Below are 18,697 nucleotides of genomic sequence, written 5' to 3' on the forward strand. Positions count from 1 at the left end.
GCGCTTCCGGGAGCCCGGGCGCAATTGGGCGTTGCACGGCGGCGGGGGCGGGGCCGGTTGCCAGGGCGACGGCCGCGAAGATGGCTGCTGCGTCTTCGTCGGATTCCGAGGGCGACCGAGCTGAGAGGTGAAGGACGGGGTCCTCAAGGCCTCCTTTCCTACAGATGTAAAGGGGGTGCCCGGGACCCTGGGATCTGGACTCCTGTGGTTCTCGAACAGCGCTGGCAGTCCTTGAAGAGCTCTTTAGAAATCAAATAGGGAAACTGAGGCCCAAGGAGTGTGTGTGTGCGTGTGCGTGTCTGAGTGTGAGAGTGAGACTCAGCGTCAGTCAGGGCGCCAGTGGGGCACCCTGGACTTGGACGCAGACGCTCTGTACCCCCAGTTCAGAGCTCCCCACTCCCTCACTCTCGGAGACCAGCTCCCCGCCTTGCGCCTCACTCCCCAACTCCTTCCCGCCTCTCCCAGCAGTGAGGCCAGTTCGAAATGGCTCGACGCGCACTACGACCCCATGGCCAACATCCACACCTTTTCCGCATGCCTGGGTGAGTCTTTGGGACCGGGAGACCCGGGTTCTGGGGGGATGGGGGAGTCAGATAATGGTAGGGAAGCCTCTAGGATTCTGAGACCCTGGCTTATGGCCCTTTTGTGTTTTCCAGTGCTGGCAGATTTGCATGGGGACGGGGAATACAAGGTAAGCATATCACCCCAGCAGAGAGAGAATTAGGGGGCAGGAAAATACTCGAAGTGAGATTTCCCACTGACTTCAGAGAGGCTTAGCATAATCTGGAGTTCGTGTGTACTGTGAAAAAGTACATTTAGTGTTAAATTTTATTTTTATGTGGAAGGTGAAGAAAACCTATTGATTCCTTAATACAGACTGCAGAAAGTAACGCAGAACCAAATGCTGGTGGAGATTCTACTAAGAAAAAGCCTCTTAATTTAGTTAATTTGACATAATTCTTTGCTGGATGGGCACATCCCTTGGTTGGAGGCGGAGCGTTGGAATCTGGAGAGAAAGCAGGGAGAGAAGTGAGAGTTTTATGTTTATCAAAAGGGTGTAGATTTTAAGATTAGCCATGAGCTGATAATTATTGAAGCTGGATGATGGGTATGCGGAGGTTCATTATATGAATCTCTCTTGTATATGACTGGAAGTTTTCCATACTAAAAAGTAAATTTTAAACTTAATTTTAAATATAAAGATAAATAAATAAAATTAAATAAATAAAAGTTTTAAAGGCATATGGAAGGTTGAGAAACATATTGTGCTAAATAAATGAAGTTAACATGAATTGAATATCCGTTTCTGGACTAGACTCTCTTCCAGGCACTTTGACGTACATAGATATGATTTATTCCCATTTTGTTAATGGGAAAATAGATTCAGAGAGGTTAAGGTTACTGAGTTTTTAAGTGGCAGACCTGGGTCTGTCAGATTCTACGTCGTATGTTCCATTGTGGCTCTGCCCTCACCGGGGGCAGTGAACCCACAAAGGGTGTATTGCGTGGTCAGCTAGAAGCTAGCCCTTGAATCGTACCCTACACGGAGAGTGCAGTGGGGCTCACTGGGTTTCACCTCCAAATTCCTATCCTTAAAGCGTTCAGCAAGTCGGCAAGCATTCACTGGGCCTCTGCTGACTACTGACGTCTGTCAGGTGTTGTGCAGACACTAAACTCAGAAACGAATCAGTACACAGGAGGAGATAACAGACACGGTTCTTAATTCATCCGTGATATTGACTGAACACTGAGTGTGCTAGGTGCTGCATTTACAGTAGTGAAGGGTGTAGAAATCACAGACCAATAACTATTGGGAAATGTTAAATTCTTTCATGTAGTAATGTGTTTAATGGCTAGTTTACCATTGGTTCCCAGCATTTAGCCCAGTGCCTGGCACACATTAGGTACTCAATAAATACTTGTGGGGTAAATGAGTGGATGTTAAAATTGAATATATAGAAAGTGTTATGGGAGCAGCAGTGAGAGAATGGTGAAATCTGTCTGGAGGCACCAGGAGGCAGTAACATGAACTGGGTGTTGAAGGATGAATGAAGTGTATCAAGAAGGCACAGAAGAGAGGAGGGGAGGGGGAAGGCATTCCAGGCAGAGGGAACAGCACAAGCGGAGGCACAGAGGTTTGGAAGTTCATAGCATATTTGGAAAGAGTAAATTTGGAGTTAGAAAGTCGAGGTCAATATAAAATGGTAGTTAAGACCACGTGCTCTGGATTTTGACGGACCTAGGTTCCAGTCCCAGCTCTACCGTTTACTAGCTATGTGACTTTTACCTAACATCTCTACAGCACAGCTTCCTCATTTGTGAAATGGGGCTAATAATGGTACCTACCTCATAGGTTGTTGAGAGAGGATTAAATGAAAGGATGCCATTGTTCCTGGTGGGGCTCCTGGCACCTTGTACGGGCACAGAATCCAGACACTCTGTGGCAGCCCCCATTCTGGCTGGAGCAGCATGGATGAGAAGGTGGTGGAAAACAAGTTGGGAACCAGATCAGAGGGGCCTTGAAGGCCTCCCTCAGGAGAAGGGGCTTGCATGGCAGCTGCAGCAGCTTCGAGAGTGGAAAACAGAGACTGAGGAGCTTGGTTCTCCTCTATGGGTCCTCAGGGCACGTGCTGCTCTGCAGGCTTGGGTCTGCTTCTTTGGCTCTGTTCCCACTTGCAAGCCAGGCCTCAGAAGCCTCAGATAGGAGTTTCCAGCCCCTTACTGACCTCAGCCACTGTCCCAGTGTCTAGAACAGTGCCTGGCATGGAGCATGCCCTGAATAAATGTTTACCGAATGAATCATGAAAACATCAGCTGCCACCTCCTCCTCACGAGGACTCACCAGATTCTGTAATTTATTCTGCCATTTGGTTTTTCACTGCAAGTGTGATGAGCTAGATATTCCCATTTTGCAGGTTGGAATATTGAGGCTCAGGAAGTTTAATCAACTTTCCCAAGGTCACACAGCTTGGAAGATTTAACTGTAAAGCCTTTGCCCCCCTCCCTGTGTACACTGGTGTGGGGACGAATGAATGTGCACCAGCAAAAAGGCTAAGCCCAAGGAGAGGGTCAGTGGAGGGGTCTTTAGACTGAGCCTGGAGTAAGGCAGCCTCTCTCTACAGCTGGCGGTGGGGGACCTCGGCCCCAGTGGGCGGCAGCCCTGCCTGAAGGTGCTTAAAGGACCCACAGTGCTGGCTGAAAGCGCACTACCTGCCCTGCCGGCCGCCGCCGCCGCCTTCCTCATGGGGCAGCATGAGCCGCGGACCCCAGCTCTGGCCCTCGCTTCAGGCCCTTGTGTCTATGTATATAAGAATCTCAGGCCCTACTTCAAGTTCAGCCTGCCCCAGTTGCCTCCAAACCCCCTGGAGCAAGACCTTTGGAACCAGGCCAAGGAGGTAAGTGATGTGGGGGGTGAGAACAAGAAGGCAAAGATGGCAGCCACTGGGTGGCCCTCATTCCCTGCCTGGCTCGGGAACTCACAGGCTCTACCTTCTTCTCATGCTGTCACAGGACCAGATCGACCACTTGACCCTGAAGGAGATGCTGGAGGGCATCCGGTGAGAGCCCACCTTCCCCTTCATACGCCTCCCACCCTTCCCTCACTCCCCCACCACGTCCCCTTCATCCCGGAGCTCTCGGTCTGACCCCCAGGGCCCTGTTCCTCAACTAAAACTGCTGTGATGGTCCCTCTCGTTGCAGGGAGAAGGCAGAGGTGCCTTTGTCTGTACAGTCCCTCAGGTAAGGACCCTCCGGAGGGCCAGGGCTCCAGAAGCTCCAGGGGGAATGGAGTGGCTGTGGAGTGGCCTGTGGAGGGCAGCCAGGCCCAGGGCATGCAGAGGCCAGTTCTCTCTGTGTCCAGGTTTCTGCAGCTGGAGCTGAGCGAAATGGAGGCATTTGTGAACCAGCACAAGTCCAAACCCATCAAGCGGCAGGTAATGCCCCTTCCCTGCTTATTTCCCAATAAAAATATGGACAGTTGTTTTAAAAGACCCGTGTAACAGGAGTGGTCGAGTCTATAACCAAACCCGACTAGTCTGATTTTGCAGTTTCCCTTCCAGCCCATGCCACATACACGGACGTGGTCCCAAAGCTGCGGGCCTTCTTCCCTTCCAGTTAACAGCGGCAGCTTTGAACGGATATATGCATATATCACTTTACATAACTTTTATTGTCTTGAGGTAATAGACTTTCATTAGAGAAAATTTGGAAAATAAAGAGAAGTATAAAGGAGAAATATAAATGACTGCAAGCTCACTACCTAGAGGTCCTCGTTCTCACCATTTTGGCACATTTCCTTCATAAATATGCTTTCCATCCTGCTTCCCTTGAGTGCATAACATTATATCTTGAGCATTAAATAGTCTTTAAGAATGCCATTTTTAGTGGCCCCTTGATTATTTCATTGATCATTCATGATTTCATTCATAGTTGATGTCACTATTCACATGCCGGTCATTAGACGGAAACATTTCCCTTCTAGTCACTTGATATTTTTCTTAGTTATCATTTTAATGACGTGATTGATGAGTTTATTCACTGAGGAGCTCTAGTGGTTCCTGACCTAGGGGCTGACCCTCAGTCCAGGGACAGGCTCCCTGAGCTGTTCTCTGCGTTTAGAAAGCCTCATGGGGACCGTCCACTTCCTGCAGAAGCCACTTGAGCCTAACACATTGACCAACACATGCCTCGGCTTTGGCCAGGCCCAGACCAGTCCTGTGAGGAGGATCGTTCTCTCCTGCCGATTAGCAGTTCGGGTCCACCGTTGTCAACGTCCTTGAGTCCTTTTAGAATCAGGAAATGAATTGATTATTGCTCCAGAGACGCAGTTTCGCGGAAGGGGCAGTCTTTCTGAGTATGTGTCATGGTTACATGATTGGGAACCGCTAACGTGCGCGTTTCTGTGACCTTCCCTCTTCCACCAGACATTGAGAATGCTTCCTTTTTTTTTAATCTTGAGGATAATCACATTATGAGCAGCTTTATCCAGAGAAAGATTTTGGTCCTACCAAATTATTTCCATAGGAGAAATTCCTGAAAAGGGGGTCATCCCCTTCTCCTTTGTTTTCTCTCCAGTCACAGTTACAAAGAAACCATAGGAATTATAGAAAAGCGCAATGAAGAACTTAAACATCGCCTATGATTTCATTGTCCCCAGACAAGCAATGTTTGGATTTAAGGGTTTAGCCCTCCAGCCTGTTTTCCCATTCATAGCATTTTTAAGCTAGGATTACACTAACATCACCTTTTCCCTATTTTTTTTTCTCTTGATACGTTAGAAGCATTCTTCCTGTCACTGAATCTTTTTTTAAAATGTGATTTTTTTTTTTAGTAGCTGCATGGTTTTTGATCACATGGATGATTTGTAATTAACTTAGACAATCCTCTTTTGTTAGAAAGGCAGCTTTATTGCACTAAAGATCTTTGTATACAAATCTTCTGTCCCATCTCTGATGCTCTTCCTCCTTTGCCCTCTTTCTTCCCTCCTGTGGCATCCTGGGAATGTCTGGGGTGGTGTGTGGCGATCCCCTGGGTGACCCTGGAGTCCTTCTGCAGGCAGTCATCACCACCATGACCACCTTAAAGAAGAACATGGCTGACGAGGACGCCATGTCCTGCCTGGTGCTGGGCACCGAGAACAAGGAGCTCCTGGTGCTGGACCCGGAGGCCTTCACCATCTTGGCCAAGGTCAGTGTGGGACCTGGCTCTGGGCACACTGAGGCCCAGGCTGCGTCACCCCCGCCCCCTTCCTGCCTCCAGTTAGTTCTTGTTCATACACATTCACTGTAGAAAAATTATAAAATGTAGATAAGCATAAAGAAAAAGATATCCAAAAATCTCACTATCCACAGATATCTACTATTAAAGTTTTAGCATATGTCTTTCCAGGCATTTTCATATTTAAACACAAATATATAACTTAAAAATTTTTTTTTTTCATAAAAACAGCTTCGTGGTAGAGGATTGCATAACCTGCTCTTTTCACATAGCAGTGGCTCATCAATGTCTTTCTGTATCTATACAAAACCACACCAGCCTTTTCAAAGGCCACGCAATATTCACCATCTGGATGTACCATAATTTGTTTACCCTGTCACCTATTGTAGGTATAAGTTGTTTTCGGTTTTTCACTATTATTAACACCACTGCAATAGGCTTCCTTGCCCAAACGTCTTTGCATGCTTATCTAAATACTACCTCAGGATGTGTTCCTAGAAGTGGTATGGTTTAGTCAAAGGGTGTAGATTTAAAGGCTTTTGCTACATGTTGCCAAGTTTCCCTCCAGAAAAACTGTACAAGTTTAAACTGACCAGCAGGGTGAGTGAGAAGATTGGGACTTCAGACAAGGAGCAAGCTCAGAGGAGCTGCTTCAGGGCAGGGAAGGGCTGGGGCTCCAGGGAAAGTGGGGTGTTTGAGCCTCTTCTTTGCAGATGAGCCTCCCCGGCGTCCCCGTCTTCCTGGAGGTTTCTGGCCAGTTCGATGTAGCGTTCCGCCTTGCCGCTGCCTGCCGCAACGGGAACATCTATATCCTCAGAAGGTAGCCACATCCGTGTCTCTGGGGCTGTCCGTGGGGCCAGAAGGAGCATCTCAAAACCCTCGTGGTTTCGGGGGCTTGCAAGATGAGCAGGGGGCTTTGGGCATGGAATTTGGGATTGGAAAGAGCTGAGAACTTCTTACAGGGGGCTCCCACCAGCACAGGGGGACATCTGGAGGCTTGGGCGATGAGGGCTGGCAAAGTGAAAGACCGGGTTGGGTGCCATGACACAGGAGCAATGCAATCAGAAATTGGAAGAAATAAAAATAGTCTCTCATATTTGTTATATTGCTTTATAAGTGTGTGATACTTCCTAATGCATTAGTTTGATGTTCCTTACAACGTTCATTTTTTAATTCAAGAAATATTTTTAAGCACCTACTGTGTGTTAAGCATTGTATAAGGTATTAGGGATATATTGATGAACAAAATAAACATAGTCCCTGCTCTCACAGGAAGACAGATATTAAAATCAATAAACCAAAATAGTGTTGCAAATCGGATGCATGCTGTGGAAGAAAAATACAGGCTTAATGGGAAAAAATAATGGGGTGAGGGTGATCAGCGAATGCCTGTCTGTTGAGATAACTTGAAGGTTAAGAAGGAGGCAGTTGTTAAAACAGTGGAGAGGGGCTGGCCCTGTGGTGTAGTGGTTAAGTTTGTACACTCTACTTCAGCGGCCCAGGTTTGCAGATTTGGATCCCAGGCACAGACCTACACCACTCATCAGCCATGCTGTGGTAGCAACCCACATACAAAGTAGAGGAAGATTGGCACAGATGTTAGCTCAGGGCCAATCTTCCTCACCAAAAAAAAAAAAAAAAAAGCAATAAAACAAAAAACAACAAAGAAAGAGTGTTGTAGGCAGAGAGGACTTAAGTAAACTCAAGTGGAAATGACATTGGCATGTGCTACCCGAGCTTGGTGGGCAAGGAGGAGGGTGGAGAGATGATGTGGAGACCAGGGTTGGCTCCAGAAGGACCTAGTAGGACATGGTAAAGATTTTGGATTTTGTCTGAAGTGCAGTGGAAAACTATTATGGGGTTTTAATCAGAAGAATGACATGATCCTTTTACATTTTAAAAGATTACTCTGCTGAGTGGAGGGTAGATTGGAAGGAGGCCCAGAGACCAGTGGGAGGCTCTCAGATGAGTCATCAGATGGGATGTGATGTTGGCCCAGGCTTGGTAATGAAGAAAGGTGGGCCATAGCCCGTGGTCGGTGGGCAGGAATTACCCCTGCCTTCTGGATAAGGGAAGCTAAGATTTGGAGGGCGGGCAATTGAAAACAGTGCATTTCACAGAGCACGCTCCTTGTGCTTTTCTGATACCTCACTAAACTGCCTCAGTCCACTAGCTCTTGGTCTAGTCTAAGGTGCACTCACTGCACCCTGCTAAGTGCCAGGTTATCGTACAAGTCCCTAGTAAAGGCGGGAGGGACACGGGAAGGGAAGCACGCTTGATGTCATCCAAGGTCCTGCAGCTGCTAAGTGCTAGAGGTGGAAATAATGCCACAGTCATTTGCTTTGGGACCAAGGTTCCTTCCAGGATAGTGTGTGGGGCCTAGAAAGAGGAGGGTCACCCAGGGAAGGAGAGAGGGTTTCTCTGGGGCTGCAGAGTGTGTCTTTATTCCACAGAGACTGCAAGCGCCCCAAGTACTGCATCGAGCTGAGCACCCAGCCTGTGGGGCTTGTCCTGGCACACAAGGTCCTGGTGGTGGGCAGCACCCAAGACAACCTGCATGGCTTCACCCACAAGGTGTGGCCTCTGGGCAAGCACCACCCCCAGCCTGTCCATGCATGTCTCCCCGGTCCCGCTTAGCAGGCGAGCCCTTCTTGTGTCCCCTTCCCAGCCACTCCTGCCACCCCTCTGTCCACTCTAAACCCTGAGCCCCCTGCAAACACTTGGCTGCTCCCTCCCAGGGTAAGAGGCTGTGGACAGTGCACATGCCTGCAGCCATCCTGACCATGAACCTCCTGGAGCAGCGCTCCCGGGGCCTGCAGGCCGTCATGGCTGGGCTGGCCAATGGAGAGGTCCGCATTTACCACGACAAGGCCCTGCTCAACGTCATCCGCACCCCGGTGAGCTGGCGACTCCCCTGCCTCTCTCCCACCTCTGGGCCTTCTTAGCTGTCTCTCCTGACCTGGCTCCACCTGCTGCCCTTGACTTCTGATGCATTTCACAAATGTTTGTCGAGCACCTCATACGCACAACTCACTGCACTGGGGGCCATAAAACAATGATGACTAAATCCTTGCCTTCAGGGAGCTGACAATCTAAGGTGACAGCCAGCCAAAGACAGCAAATTCAAATACAAGGCAGTCCAAAGCAGAGCAAAGTACTGAAAAAGCACAGTGGGCGCCGAGTGACAGGGTGGTGGTAAAGGATAAATGGGGATGGAACTCGAGCCGTTTCACAGAGCAAGTGACAGTTCAACTGGGCCGTGAAACAGTTTGCCAAGTGGGTAAATGGAGGAAGAAGGTTCCAGACTAGAAACAGCATGAACAAAGGCTGAGAGGCATGAGTGTTCTCAGTCAAGGAGTCCAGAGAGTTAGAGGGGTTTGGACCAGAGTTTTTCAAACAGTAGGTCGTGAGTCATTAAATCAATTTAGTGGGCCACAACTAGCAATGTAAAAAAAAAAAAAGAAGAAAGCTAGAGTACGTCACACCTGAAACTTTTGTGTTTATGTGTGTATAAAGTGTCCTGTGTCACAGCATAAAATTTGCAAGCAACCAGTTTGGACCACAGGCTGCTGGGAGGGCAGGCGGGGTGCAGGCTGGGGGAAGGGAGAGGAGAGAACTGGTGGAAAGGCAGGTTGGAGTGAGATGTGGAAGGCCTGAAATGTCCCAACATGGAGTATGGAAGCCGTTGGAGGGTTTTTAGCAGAGAATAGACATGATCCTATTTGTTTTTGAAAGGCAGCAGAGGCAGCAGTGTGAAGGGCAATCTGGGAAGAAAGACTAGCCTGGGAGACCTGCTGTTAGGAAGCTGACCCCAACAGCCCAGGGCTGTTTAGTCGGGAACTGTGGCCGTGGTAGTGAGGTTGGAGGGGAGATTTAGCAAAACAGGAGATATTTCAGAGGCAGCATTGCCCCAGGCCTCGCCTCACATCTCACCTATTATGTCATGTCTGGGGTCTCCCAATCTTATCCCCACCCCTAGTCTTGCTCTCCTCTCTAAGGTATTTTCCCAGCGAAACTCTGGTGTTTCCACCATAGGATGCAGTGACCAGCCTTTGCTTCGGCCGCTACGGGCGGGAAGATAACACCCTCATCGTGACTACGCGAGGTAGGGGCTCAGACCTGGTGAGGGTTTTAGAGTTGGGAGTAGAGGGGACAGATCCCGGGAACGAAGAAGAGGTGGGTGTGAAGCATGGGTGGGCCTGGGTATAGAAAGCAAGGCCTACAGACACGTGTCCTATCTGGGGCTGGGCCTCCACTGGGGACACTCCTCGGCAGTTTGATATCATACCCAGGGGCCAGCCCTGGCCTGGGCTGTGTCTCCAGTTCACCCCAGTATCCCCAGCGCCTGCCACAATGCCAGGAATATCATAATAGTCAATAAATAACTGCTAAATGAATGAATTAAATAATGGCAGGAGACTATTCAGACATACTTCACTCCTTCCAGAAATTCAGAGACTCGGCGGGAAGACAGACATGTGCAGAAATGGGCCTATATGAGGCAGACTGGGGAGAAAGAACGGGAATGTAGGGTAGACCTGGAGAGGACAAATCTGTTTGTCCACTCCCCTAGGTGGTGGCCTGATTATCAAGATCCTGAAGCGCACAGCAGTGTTTGCGGAGGGGGCAGGGGAGGTGGGCCCCCCACCAGCCCAGGCCATGAAACTCAACGTGCCCCGAAAGACCCGGCTTTATGTCGATCAGACCCTGCGAGAGCGGGAGGCTGGCACCGGTGAGACTCAGGCTGGGTCCTTCCTCTTCTTCCGCCACTGCTCCAAAGGAGCAAGAACTGGGTGAATGCCCCTGGGTGCCCTGAGCAGCGGGTGGAGACCTGGGTGAACTGGGCAGGTCTCGTGCCTCTGGGATGAGTCCAGGGACAGTGTAGAAGGTACACCTGCCTACATATAATTTCCTCTCAAGGTGGAAGGTGCTGGGGGTGAGCGGGGGAGCTCTTAGAACTTGGAGGAGGGAGTGGTCACTTCTAGATGCAGGAATTCTCATGAGAGAAGTAGAATTTGACCAATTCTGCTTTTCCTATTCAATTTTTCCTGCTCATTCATTACTTCATTCCTTCGTTAGCTGTGATTATGCCAGGCCTTGTGTCAGATGCCTTGAATTAGCCTAGTCCCTACCTCAGGAGCTCAGTCTACCTTGCTGACCTCATGTTGCATGACAGGCATAGAAGAGGTCTCTGCAAAGGGCTCTTGAGGCACACAGGAGAGAGTAAGTTTACCTGGGAGACAGGGAAAGGCTTCAGAGACAGGTGACGTTGGCCTTCACCCCAAAAGATGATCACAAGGCTACCAGCCAGAGAGGAGTAGGGAAGGGCCATTCAGGCAGAGGTGCGTGGGGGCACAGGGCCCTCCTGGATTCAGGCAGCATCTGCCATGTAGCTGCGGGGGCAGTGCAGGAAGGCCGAGCAGCCAGAAGGGAGGTGAGAGCAAGTTCCGAAAGGGCCTGGAATGCAAAGCTAAGAAGTTTCGGGTTATTCTCGGTAGTGGGGAACCAGGAAAGATGTTCAGCAGAAAAATACAGTAATTCAACCAGCTCTGTTTAAAAGGGGACCTTGCTTGCTGTTTAAAGGATAAATTAGAGGATAAAGTAAATAGCTAGCAGCCTATTGTAGCCTAGAGAATCCAAGAGAAGCAATTGATATATTAGAGAAATAAGTAGGAAGTTATCTAAGGTGACCAAATGTAAACTATGCAAAAATCAACAGCTTTTGTATATTACAAAAGTAACCTGTTAGAAAATATAATGGAAAGCGTCCATTCACGATAGCAAGGAAATCCCTAGAAATAAACTGAGCACGAAAATGTACAAAGTCTAGTAAAGAAAATTATAAAACTGCTCGCAAGAACATAAAAGAACAGCTGAATATTTAAATTATGAGACTTACCAGGCCTCAGGGTAGCAAGACCTAAAGCAGTTGTAAAGCCGTTGGTTAACAGCTGCTAAAATGAATCCAGAAGCCTAGCCAAATTGCAGTGAAAATCTCAGTGGGGTTCATTTTGAGAACTTGACCAGATGATTCTAAGAGTAAAGCTAAGAAATCTGGGGGAAATCAGAATGAGGGGACTTAGCCTGTCAGATAGCAGGATGCACTGTGAAGCCGTGGGAATTAGCTGTGGGATCGCTCCGGGAATTGATGCAGATCAGCGGCCCGTTCAGGAAGTCCAGAAACAGACCCTTTTATGTGGAAAGTCAGTGTATGTTAAAGATGCCCTTTCAAATTAGTGGGGAAAGGAGAGACTGTCCAAAAAATGTAATTAGGACAACTTGCTTCTAGAAAAAAAAGGTTAGAACTCTACCTCATACCAAACACAAAAATTAATTCCAGGTAAATTAAAAACAAACTGTAAAAGGACTAGAGGAAAAGGAAGGATTAATAGATGGGACAGCATAAAGATGAAAACCTTCTGAATGGCAAGAGGCACCTCACACAAATAACAGGGCAAGGACAGACTGGCAGACCCAGGTGCTGAGTCTGGAAAGGAGTGGCAGCGGGAATGGAGGGGAGGGAGTGGCCTCTGGAGATGGCTTTAAAGAAGAGTCACATGATTAGATGTGCGGGGTGAGCCTAGGTGACTTGATGAAGGGGATGCGAGGATGGAGGTAGGGAGATGAGGTGGGTTTCCGCAGTGTTGAATCTGAGGGGTTGATGGGACGTCCAGGTGGAGGTGACCAGTAGACAGTTAGAAGCAAGAGGCAGGCCCAGGCGCCGAGCTACTGGAGATGCGATGCACAGTATGGAGTGTGGACACGGGCTAGGCCCTGAGCTGGGCATTGAGGCCTCGTCAGTGACGAGTCCCTGCCCGCAGGAGCTCAAGGTTGTTCCTCTCTGAGGGTGGTCACAGCTGGGGCAGGACATAGGTTGTCCAGAGGAGGAAGACGGAGGATGAGAAGAGGACCAGGGACAAGACTCAAGGGGACGCCTGTCCTTAAGGCAGAGTAGAAGGAGCCAGTGAAGGAGACAGATTGTGCGGGCAGTGCGGTGGCAGGAGAACCAGGAAGGAGGAAGCAGGGAGTGGTCCACGGCATCCAGTGTCACCAGAAGGCTGGGCTGCTAGAGCTCAGTCCTCACGGGCCCAGGCTCTGCAGACCCTGCCCGCTGTGCCTTCCTCTGGGACGCCCCCACGGCAGCCTGAGCAGGAGTACACCCCCCACATCCCCCCCTCCCCTCGCCACCTTCAGCATCAGCCCTTTGTGCCCCTCCTCAGCCATGCACCGGACCTTCCAGACCGACCTCTACCTGCTGCGCCTCCGGGCCGCCCGCGCCTACGTGCGGGCCCTCGAGTCCAGCCTGAACCCCGTCTCTGCGACAGCCCGGGAGCCACTCAAGCTGCACGCTGTGGTGAGCACCCAGGTGTCAGGGGAGTCAGGCCACCTCAGGGCCAGAGAGGCAGAAGTCAGGGGTGAGTGAGAACCCCTCAGCCCCAGAGCCAGTTCCAAGCCAGCTAGGCCCCATGCCTCCTTCTCACCTTCCCAAGGCCCAGGGACTAAGTCTCCTGTCCTCCTTTGCGAGAGCAGTCTCACCTTCTCTCTCCTGTGCTGCCTCTCCCCTCGGCTGGCAACAGAGTGGGGCACCCTCTGCAGCTCCCTTGTTCGGGGCTGTGCCTCAGACAAGCCCCCAGGCACACAAGTAGTCACCTTGGGACGTTTCTTCCCAGGAGCCTGGAAGGACTCTTGCGGCTCTGGTACAGGGAAGAAAGCTGCTCGTTTCAGTAGCTGCAGGCAGCCCAAGGTGTCAGGAGCACCCAGTACAGGGAAGGAGCCATCCTGAGACTTGCACAAGTACAAGGAGGAGGAGCCCACACACTCAGACACAAGTGATAAGAGTGGGAGGTGGGCCAGGCCCTGGAAAGAGCGGGCGGGGACAGTGCTGAAGACATAGGTGGGAGTTAGGGCCTGCGTCCCCAGGCCAGCTCTGCCTCCCCAGGCCAGCTCTGCCTCCGACCAACTTGCTGAGTGGCCTCCATCAAGCCCCTCCCCCTCTCTTCCCATCTCTGGGCCTCTGCTGATCCCTGTACACACTGGAGCCAACCTTCTGGGCTTCTGTGCCTTTTGAGGGGCAGACGGACAATGTGTTTGAGCAGTTGGAGGGTGACTCAAGGACACTGATGAGGAAGCCGGCGGGCAGGGCCAGGGCACATCGTGTTCAGCACCCAAGATCACCAGGTCCTGAGGGCTTTTTCCACCCACCCCACCTCTCCACAGGTTCAGGGCCTGGGCCCCACCTTTAAGCTCACACTTCACCTGCAGAACACCTCGACAGCCCGACCCATCCTGGGGCTGCTGGTCTGCTTCCTGTATAACGAGGTGCTCTATGCCCTGCCCCGGGCCTTCTTCAAGGTACTGGACCCCCTCGCTGAGACGTGGAGTGAGGAAGGGTGGGGCGGGCCTGGTTAGATGCCCACAGAGCCCCCACCGGGTCGGAGGTGAGGGTGCTGGCAGGTGGCTGCAGCCACAGACCAGGCTAGGGTGTCTCAGGGGCCTCAGGGGAGAGCACCCAAGACCTGTCTCAGCTCCTTTTCTCCCAGCCTGTGAGAGGTCTCAGGGAGCCACATAGAAGGTTCTGGATCCCACCTGTGCCTCTCTCAGAAGCCTGTTGATGCTCGGGGTCCCAGAGCCCACCCTGCTTCACAGCCACTCCTGCAGCAGGAATGGGAGCCTCTCTCTGCCTCAAGGAGTGAAGGGCTGGGTTCCACCAGGTCCAGATCCGACCCTAAGTTGAGGGGACCAGAAATGAGAAAGACTCTGAGATGTGAAAGAAATAGCCCTGGACTTGGTTGGGGGTCAAGAGGTCTAGGTTTAATCATGGACACACATGTGGCCTTCAGGCATTCACCCCCCAACTGAGCCCATGTCCTCCTTGACAGGCTGGTCATCTCTGGCCCCCTGCAAGCGTTAGGCTTAGGCTTAGGGTTAGGGTATGCTGAAATTCAGCTGCAACAGCAGGTATGAGAGTGCTTTGCAATCTGCCAAACACTTTCTGGGCATGAGGGCTGATTTCCTTACCTCTTTGTCCCCAAACTTAGGTCCCCTTGCTGGTGCCAGGGCTCAACTATCCCCTGGAGACCTTTGTGGAGAGTCTCAGTGACAAGGGCATCTCAGACATCATCAAGGTAGGTCACCCTTTGGTACTTCTTGGGAAGGACAATGAGACTGAGTGTGGACAGGGCCCCCAGGTGGCTGCCAGGTCGGGGTGGGTATCCACACAGTGGAGGCCTCCCAGCCTCCCTGTCCCCTTTGACACAGCCCTGGTGGCCTGTCACTAGGGCCAGTGCCGATTAGGCCAGGCTTGGCCTTTGCAGGGAGCAGGGGGAAGGCGACATGCCCCCTAATGCCACAGGCACCTCCTCCTTAGGTGCTGGTGCTTCGAGAAGGCCAGAGCGCACCCCTGCTGAGTGCCCATATCAACATGCCCGTGAGTGAGGGGCTGGCAGCAGCCTGAGCCCTGGGCCGGTGGTAGAGCCCCTGCGCAGTCAGGCCCCGGAAGATCCTGCCCCTTCCTCTGAGCTGGGCAGTCAGTGGCCCCAGGCCCACTCTACACGGCAGCGTGCTGGGGCGACAGCTTCCTTCTCTCCCAAGCACCCCCTTTCTCACCACCCCAACCACTGGGTGACCTATCGCTGCAGGTCCTGAGTAGCCAGGAGGTTGAGCTCCTCCCCTCCTCAGGAAGACCCAGGCACTGGCCCCCAGGGCCCCTGCTGCGCCTCCATCCTCCCCACTCTTCTCCAAAAACCACAGCCAGGTCCAGAGGAGCCCCGAAGTGGTCAAGGCGAGATGAGGGGCACAGGCCCAGCCTTCTCCTTTGCCACCTCCCTCAGGCACATCGCTCACCTGCCTCTGCAGGCCTGGGCCAGAATTGGCTGGGGCCTGGCCTGGGACACTCAGAAGCTTTTCTTGGGTGAGACTGAGCCCCCTGTTGCTCCCTGGGGTTCCACAGGCTTGGCTGCTGCCAGCTCAGCTTGCAGGTAAAACGCACGCTCTGATCTCCCCTCAGGAGCTGAGCAAGGGGCCCAGGGAATAGCTGCCTCCTCTCAGGGGGCTTTTCTGAAATCTTGGTCTCAGCCAAGGTCTCAGGCCTATGATGCTCCTTAAGATTACCAAGGAGGAGCTGATACGCGAGGGCATAGGGTGCAGGGAGCTAGTGACCCCGCCCCCACCAGCCTCCTGACTTGGATGCTCCTGCCCAGAAAGAGCATCCCAGGAGAAGAAGGCTAAGCTAGACAGACCACAGGTGGGGTCCAGGCACGTAGGTGGGGTGTTTTGGGGAGCTGGCACAGGAGGCAGAAGCCCAGAACTGCCAGTCAAGATGCTCTTCTGCACCCTGGAGCCCAGATCAGTCAGGCGAGTGGAAAGTTCACCAGGCAGCCAGGCAGCGGGAGCCACAGTGTGAGACAGTTAGCTGGAAAGGCGTGGACCAGAGGCAGTGAGTGAGTCTGAAGACTGACCAAAGGCACATGTTTAGACCACAAGGGCCAGAGACCCACAGTCCCTGCCCTTGGTGCCTCCGGGGGCCCCCGGCCAGTACGCCTGGCCCACCTCAGAGCCCTCTGTTGGGCTGCTGCCACCAGGGCCGCTCTGAGCCACTTGTGAACCAGGAACCCTGCTGCCTGAGGATGTATATCTTCCCCCCTCTGACCAGGTGCAGCCGGCTCAGGCTTGTGGGAAGTAACCAGATCTTTCTGGGCTTCAGTTTCCCCACGTGAGGCGGATTGACCAGATTCAGCTCTTACCATCCTATGAGTTTGGCAGCCCCTCTAGAAGAAATGAGGAGTCAACTCCGAAAGGGGATACTTGACAGGAGTAACTTCAGAGCTTTTGCCCTTGAGACCAAGGGCCTCAAGCTGACTGCCACTGCCAGGCAACAGCCTCTGTGCCCAAGACACAGTGAGGGAGTGGGGTGACACCCCCCACAGCCAACCCTCTGTCCATCCCAAGGAATGCATTCTGGGGCCAGGTTAAGAGAAGCATGGAGCCTGAACCAAAGAAGGAGCCCATCCCCCTCCTAGGCCCCTCCTCTCTACAGAGTCCAGCCACTTGCAGACATAGACCAACGGGGTCAGGATGGTGAAGGGTTTCTAGATCAAGCCAGCTGAGGCACAGTTGGAACAAGCAGGAGGTTTAGCCTGGAGATGGAAAGATGGGTAGAGGGAGTATGGCTGTCAGTCAGAGAGATTTCAACTTAAACTGAAGAGCTTTCTCAGAGAGCGCATCAGAGATGAGAGGGCCTGCCCTAGGAGCTGATGAGTCCCTCGTGACTGGAGCGAGCAGTGTCACTGGGGCTGGCCTACCACTTTGCAGGGCTGTGTGTTGGGCCAGATGACCTTACTTTCCCTTTCACCCCAGTCAAGTGATGAACTGTGTGAACTCCGAACAAAAAAGTCTGATGTGGGCTCTGTTCATAGCTATTCATGATAATAAAAGTGGAGAAACTGTTCGTAGGCCCAGCACCGAACGTGAGTTTATATGATGTGGTACTATGGACCTGTTAGTAAAGAACGTATGAACTGCACTGATGTGGACAAATGTACATAGAGCAGCACAGAACAAGGAACAGCGCCTGGCACCCAGTGCCCTCACTAGTCAGAGCTCCAGGAAATTGTGTACATTAAGGATGAGGAGAGTTGGTGTCTTTTTTTCCAAAGCATCTATCTAAAAACATGCACCTGCTTAGTACTATGGCATTAGTTTATAACAAGGCCAAGCCTCTCCCCATTCCCCAGTCCTGCTCCCCTGCTACAGTCAGTTTCAGTTCTTGTAGCTGTTTCTTTTTAAAATATGCTTGTACTACTCTTGCCTGATTTACCAGTCTTAGACACATCTGTTGGCTCCCTGGTGTAATAGAGAGGCCCCTGCTCTCTTGTGACAGCACCCAGCCCCCTCTTTCCCTCCCCAATGCTTAGGTAAATAGATGCTCACTGTTTGGATTACTATTTATATTACTGTGGAAAAGTTACTCACTGCAGAGCCAAGAATTGGGCTATAATTAAATTACCTTTTTTTGTACTTTTTCACGGAGTTAATAATTGCCCTGTTTTTCCATTTGCTTAGTTTTCTAGATAGACCAATTGGTAATTCTTCCCCAACCCGGTCTGACAGTTCTTTTTTCTAGACAGTTCACTTCCCTGCACCCCCTGCTTCAGTGAGGCCTGTCTGCTCTCTAGAACGGCTGCAGGGCACTTCTGGGGCTTCCCTTTGCCCTGTCCCTGGCTGGGTGCCCTGACTCCTGAGCCCCATGTCTTCCTCTTTCACACTTCTTCTCCTCCTCACTTGGTGAAGCAGATCCACATGTACTTTCTTTACAAAGTCACTAAAGGGGCCGGCCTGGTGGCATAGTGGTTAAGTTCGCACACTCCACTCTGGCAACCCAGGGTTCACTGGTTCAGGTCCTGGGCGCAGACCTACACACCGCTCATCAAGCCATGCTGTGGCGGCATCCCACATACAAAATGGAGGACGAGTGGCACAGATGTTAGCTCAGTGACAATGTTCCTCAAGCAAAAAGAGGAAGATTGGCAACAGATGTTAGCTCAGGGCCAATCTTCCTCACAAAAAAAAAGTCACTAGAGTTAAAATTTTTAAGACAGTGTTTGTCTGAAAATTTCTTTATTCAATTCATACATATATATGCTAGTTTGGGTCATAAAATGTGAAGTTGAAAATCATTTTTATGAAAGAAAATCATTTTTAAGGCAGTGCTCCCTGTATTCTAATTTTTGGTAATGCTCTTGAGAAGTTCCATGCCATTTTGCTTCCCTCCTTCTCTTTCTCTGAGGTTCTGAAATGTCAGGTCATGCCTTTCACGTGTCATTATGTGTTGTGCTGTGGGGTGGAGATGTTCATCCTTCAGTTCCAGAAGATTTTGTTTCTTAAGTGATTTCCTCCTATTTTCTCTCTTCTCTCTGAAATTCTAATTAAGGACCAGCATCTGATAAATTCCAGAGAGAACAGGATTGATCCTCTGATTTTCTTC

The 18,697-nt window shown here is 51.1% G+C and overlaps 1 protein-coding gene across 13 annotated transcripts in view; it reads left to right on the forward strand.

Moving 5' to 3' along the window:
* The window catches only part of BBS1 (Bardet-Biedl syndrome 1), a 26,244-nt gene continuing 7,547 nt past the window's right edge, over nt 1-18,697 (forward strand). The window contains exons 1-18 of one of the 13 annotated variants that reach the window (XM_070230211.1): nt 2-127; nt 469-542; nt 657-691; nt 3,123-3,395; nt 3,511-3,557; nt 3,700-3,738; nt 3,860-3,932; nt 5,554-5,685; nt 6,429-6,535; nt 8,169-8,289; nt 8,454-8,612; nt 9,751-9,820; nt 10,289-10,447; nt 12,936-13,069; nt 13,933-14,067; nt 14,754-14,840; nt 15,083-15,142; nt 16,367-17,161. In XM_070230211.1, coding sequence (XP_070086312.1) covers nt 81-127; nt 469-542; nt 657-691; nt 3,123-3,395; nt 3,511-3,557; nt 3,700-3,738; nt 3,860-3,932; nt 5,554-5,685; nt 6,429-6,535; nt 8,169-8,289; nt 8,454-8,612; nt 9,751-9,820; nt 10,289-10,447; nt 12,936-13,069; nt 13,933-14,067; nt 14,754-14,840; nt 15,083-15,142; nt 16,367-16,396 — 1,782 coding nt within the window. In that variant the 5' untranslated portion in view covers nt 2-80 and the 3' untranslated portion in view covers nt 16,397-17,161. Of the gene's footprint in view, nt 128-465; nt 543-656; nt 692-3,122; nt 3,396-3,510; nt 3,558-3,699; nt 3,739-3,859; nt 3,933-5,553; nt 5,686-6,428; nt 6,536-8,168; nt 8,290-8,453; nt 8,613-9,750; nt 9,821-10,288; nt 10,448-12,935; nt 13,070-13,932; nt 14,068-14,753; nt 14,841-15,082; nt 17,162-18,697 lie in introns of those variants that run through there. The other 12 variants (XM_070230210.1, XM_070230215.1, XM_070230213.1 and 9 more) reach the window with 12 other exon arrangements.

Source organism: Equus caballus, chromosome 12, assembly GCF_041296265.1.
Source record: "Equus caballus isolate H_3958 breed thoroughbred chromosome 12, TB-T2T, whole genome shotgun sequence".
Lineage (NCBI taxonomy): Eukaryota > Metazoa > Chordata > Mammalia > Perissodactyla > Equidae > Equus > Equus caballus.